The sequence below is a fragment of the Atta cephalotes genome (assembly GCF_000143395.1).
Source record: "Atta cephalotes unplaced genomic scaffold scaffold00029, whole genome shotgun sequence".
NCBI classification, from domain to species: Eukaryota; Metazoa; Arthropoda; class Insecta; order Hymenoptera; family Formicidae; genus Atta; species Atta cephalotes.
This window is the reverse complement of record NW_012130093.1, coordinates 3,656,520-3,661,706: the sequence shown is the minus strand read 5'-3', so window position 1 is coordinate 3,661,706 and position 5,187 is coordinate 3,656,520. Positions and strand designations below refer to the sequence as shown.

Here is a 5,187-nt window from a genome sequence, read left to right as displayed (position 1 = left end):
GTAGAAAAGAAATTGAAAAACGAATATTGATTACAAACAGATAAAATGAAAGCTACAATATTTAATAATTAATTCAGTAATAAGCAAATTGGTTTAAAGGTACATTAATAGAGATAGTTACCTTAGTTGTCAAATTAGCTGATTTAGCTAAAAAAAAAAAATTTTTTTAATGGGTGCCAACTTCGCATGGCCCTCCAAGTATCACCAAAATTAATTTTTATGATGAAATCTACTCGACGAATTCTACTTGAAGAATTCTGATAAGTTTTGACTGCACCGGATATCCGATGTCCGGTATTATTTGGCATTTTTCTGACATATGATAGTTGGGTACCCAGGATCATTAGTACCCAGGAATATATGCGGTTGAAATTTGGTCATTAAATTGTTGATTTTCTCTTATACAAATATTCTAGAAATAAGTATGCATATTCATGATGTTATAATATCTTATACATTGTTGCAAAATTACAATCTTTTCTCTGTAGATTTTGTTTTAGAAGATACTTTCTCCAGTGCATCCCTAGTTTTAACGATAGTTCTTTAAACTTTTTAATGAATATTTAATATTGGTTTTATTATTTAATGAATATGTCTGACGGTTGGCAATCCCCCCCCCATTTTTTCTATAGTTTTATTACTTTCTATAGATTTTGATCAGAGTTTTTGTCTTTAAGTATTTTTAAACAATTTTTCAATCAGAGCACTTGGCATCCTATTAAAAGAATGAAGTACCACGTGACAGCCAGTTCTCATCAACTTTTTGCCATTTTTCGATAATTCTGCAATAGTTCGCTTTCTGTAAATTTTATTCAAAGTTCTTGCCTTTAAGTATTTTTAAACAATTTTCCCAATTAAAGGCTGGCTGGCATCGCACTACAAAAGTAAAGTACCACGTAAGCCAATTCTAGTCGATATATCGCATAGTATTGGGTTGTCCGGAAAGTTCATACCGATTTTTGATAGGCGTAAGGACAGGTTCTGAATATATCAGAACGATTGAAAACAAATGACATGCGTACATATCGTAAAAGACAGTACTTCAGACATATTTGGAAAAAAATTTGATTGCGATACGTTAATTTTTGTCAGTTTTATACGCTTTTGAATATGGAAAAAAACAAAATGCATTTTAGATATTTAATGCTTTTCTTTTACTGGAAAGGCAAAAATGCCACAAGCGGCAAACAAGATATGCGCTGTTTATGGCGAAGGTGCTGTAGCTGAAAGAACTGTACGGTTTGCTAGTTTAAACTGGAGATCTCAACCTTGAAATCAAGAACGCCCGGGTAGGCCCTCCATCACAGATGAAGATCAGATTAAAACATTAATCGAAAATAACCCTCGCTATACGACACATAAATTAGCAGAAATGTTGAAATATGTCAAAAGCCACCATCCACGAGCATTTTGTTGAGCTTGACTACATAAATCGTTTTGATGTATGGGTTCCCCACGATTTAACGGAGAAAAATCTGATGGATCGCATTTCCATTTGCGACTCGCTTTATAAACGCAACAAGGAGACACCATTTTTGAAGCAAGTAGTGACGGGGAATGAAAAATGGATCATTTACAATAATGTTGAGCGAAAAAGATCTTAAGGAAAGCGGAATGACCCACTTTTAGCCATCCCAAAAGTCGGTCTTCATTCAAAAGAGGTCATGCTCTGTGTCTGATGGGATTGGAAAGGAATCCTGTATTATGAGCTTTTACCAAACAACGAAACGATAAATTCAGAGAAGTATTGTTCCCAATTAGACGAATTGAAGACAACAATTGAACAAAAACGTCCAGAAATAGCGAATCGGAAGGGCGTCGTGTTTCATCAGGACAATGCGCGGTCTCATGTGTCTTTGATAACTCGACAAAAGTTGGAGCTCAGTTGTTCTATCCCATCTACCATATTCATCAGATCTCGCGCCCTCTGATTTCCACCTATTTCGATCATTACAAAATTCCTAATGGAAAAAGCTTCAACTCTTTGGTCGAGGTAAAAATCACTTAGAAAAGTTTTTCGTTGAAAAACCTGAGAGATTCTGGAAGGACGGAATTTTCAAGTTGCCTGAAAGATGGAGAAAGGTTGTTGAACAGAATGACACCTATATAATTTAATAAATGTATACTAAAATTTAAATCTTCTGCATTTCAATTTTCCTTCAAAATCGGCACGAACTTTTCGGACAATCCAATAGCAACTGTTTTAAAAATAGAAACTCTGATAAAAATCTATAGAAAGCCTTAGAATTATTACAGAACTGTAGAAAAATAGCAAAAAGTCAGCCGTAGCTGGCTGTACGTAATACTTTATTATTCTTGTAGTTGTACCAGCGCTTGCATTAAAAAATTGTTTGAAAAGAGAGATTATAATAACATTTCCACAGTTTGATCTTGTCAATTTTAAATTGCTTGTTAGATATACTTGATACTCCGGACAATATAATTGGAGTTAAATAGTTTTTTCTTAACAAGTTGTAAAAATTCAGTCATATATTGAAAAGTATTACTTTGTGAATTTTAACATCATTCCAAAGCTGCATGATATATTTGGCGTCTATTGAGGTGAGTTGCTCTTTGTTCACGCAGAAGAATTTAAGATTTTCGTAATTAGAATCGACTTCAGTTTTGGCAATTTGTAACCTCAATCTTGGCGGATTCCTAAACTAATATTGATTAGAATATATATCCTGCATATCAAATAGAGTGAAATGAATTTTCTGATTTAACAATTTGCACACTCCTTCTCCTGATTCTTATTAGTTTTGAATGTCTTTGTTATTGTTACTTTAAATCAAGAATCCCTTTTAAGCATACATATTCCTTTTTAAACAAATTAATGATATATAATCGATGATATAAAATAAATAAAAACAAATAATACCTCGAATACCGGGATAATACTGTTGCAACTCAGCTTCCATAAGAAACTCGTAAAGACCAGGTCCATTGCGAGACATTCCTCCTTGTATATCTAGAATTAAAATAAATGTAAATATAATAAAAATAAACAATAAAAAAACAATAAGAATCGTATATTTGAAAACTCAACAATAAGAAATATGAAATACTGACATAACAGTTAAACTTAGATCTTTACTGCTCAAATAATTCAATATGAATCATTATATGTATATGTATATATAGAATCTCTCACGTAACTGTGATCATGATATTTTTCCGATACTTCCGATGACTGATAAAAATTATATTGAATAAAAGTTAATCAGTTTTCAATCGGCTATAAATTGCAATATTAAAAATTTGCAAATATTCTTTTTTAGAAAAAAGGTCAAGGTGATTGACCCTAATTTTTTTTAATAGTACTACTTATTTTTTTACTTCATAATATTGCAACTGATCAAGATGAATTCAATGACTTTCTATACTATGTCCTTGAGATGACCTTAAAGACGTGTGGGATCAATGAACGGAAATGTTTTCGTGAAAAATTATTATTTTATTTGTATTAAATTTTATATGGACATATTCTACAGCAGAAAAAGATTTTTGTATTAGCAACATATCAACTTTCTCATTAGAGGAATACATTTTCGATAAATTGAAACTGAACTACGATTTGCTCTAATGACAAAGACTTGAACACAAAAACCATCGTAACAAGTATCGACGCCACGCTATAAGTACTACACGTTATGTTGACTTTCTTTTTATATACATGTGTAATAATTGTGAACGGGAATACCGAATTCAGAAATGGCTACGTCGATTCCTCAATTTGTCTACAGGTATATTTTTTCTACTGAACAATGCCATAAAAAATATGTAAAGTTTAATATAAAATAATATTTCAATGAATAGAATCGTTTTCATTCATTGATTGCATACGTCTGATTTTAAGATCATCTTAAGGTCATAGTACAGCAGGTCACTGAACTCGTATTAACATAAGTTACAATATAAAATGAAATAAAAAATATGTAGTGCCATTTAAAAAAATTAAGATTACTTCGATTTTTTTCCTAAAAAATATTTTACACATTTTTGATATTGCAATTTGTAGCCGATTAAAATCTGACTAACTTTTATTTAAAATAATTTTTGTCAGAGCGGAAGTGCCAGAAAAATGATCATAGTTACGTAGGACATCCTGGGTACCATCATTTGTAATCGCTCGAATTGCGCGCCGAATTTTTCGGATTTATAAACGCAATTAATCCTGTAGCAATATCATGAATTAAATTGACAAGCAATTTTAATAATTTGATGTTCAATCAGGCATCAAGTTAAATTAATTTTTTATTTTAATTAAACAGATTGCAAAAATACATTTACAATATGTATGTAGAAACGATAATGTGACAATACATTTTGCAATTTTACAAAATTGTACATAATACATTGTATTATACATTCAAATGTATTATATTATATTACAATGTATTATACATTCAAATATTAAATTCATAAATACATAATCTTTTATTATATTAACATTTTGAGTATTTACAGAGTATTATGTAAATTTAATTTACATAAGTAATTTCAAACGTATAATAATACAATTGCAAAAAGTATTGTTACATTATCATTCCGATAACTTTACGTACATATGTAATTCTATTTCTGCAATCTGCTTAATTACAATTAATTACAATTAAAGTTACTTACATGTTGCAAATTTATTAATAGAAGTGTAGAAATGTAGAAGTGTAGAAGTTTGCAATATTATAATAAGTCAACACTTTTTTTTATTTTTTGGATTTATAAATCAATACTGTAATAGTATCATGAATTAAATTGACAAGCATCAATTTTTATAATGTAATGCCTAATATGATGCCTAACATGATTTGATCGAATATCAAATTATTAAAAACTGCTTGTCAATTTAATTTGTGATATTATTACAATAGTTTAATTACTTTTATAAGTCCGAAAAACTAATTCGATGCAGTTCGAATGACTATATGACTACAAATATGATATATGCAATATATGCATGTACATATTGTATATAGTATATATGTATGAATAATTCACATTAAATTATTTAATATAATTATTTAAGTATTAAAGATCCAGCTTCGATCGTTATAGGCTTTAAATTCTTACTTATTGCGTATGCACATATACGGTCTTAATAAATCATTTGTTATTGTATATTTAATAATTTTATTCGGCGCGCAATTTGAATGACTATAAAAATAGGTATATATATATATATAT

The 5,187-nt window shown here is 29.6% G+C and overlaps 1 protein-coding gene across 1 annotated transcript in view; it reads right to left on the bottom strand.

The window, feature by feature from the left end:
* Positions 1 to 2,957, bottom strand: part of LOC105620829 (tyrosine-protein kinase PR2) — a gene marked incomplete at its 3' end in the record, with an annotated part of 223,345 nt that extends 220,388 nt beyond the window's left edge. The window contains exon 1 of the mRNA XM_012202305.1: positions 2,882 to 2,957. Coding sequence (XP_012057695.1) covers positions 2,882 to 2,957 — 76 coding nt within the window. The remainder of the gene's footprint in view (positions 1 to 2,881) is intronic.
* Between the last annotated feature and the right edge of the window lie 2,230 nt (positions 2,958 to 5,187).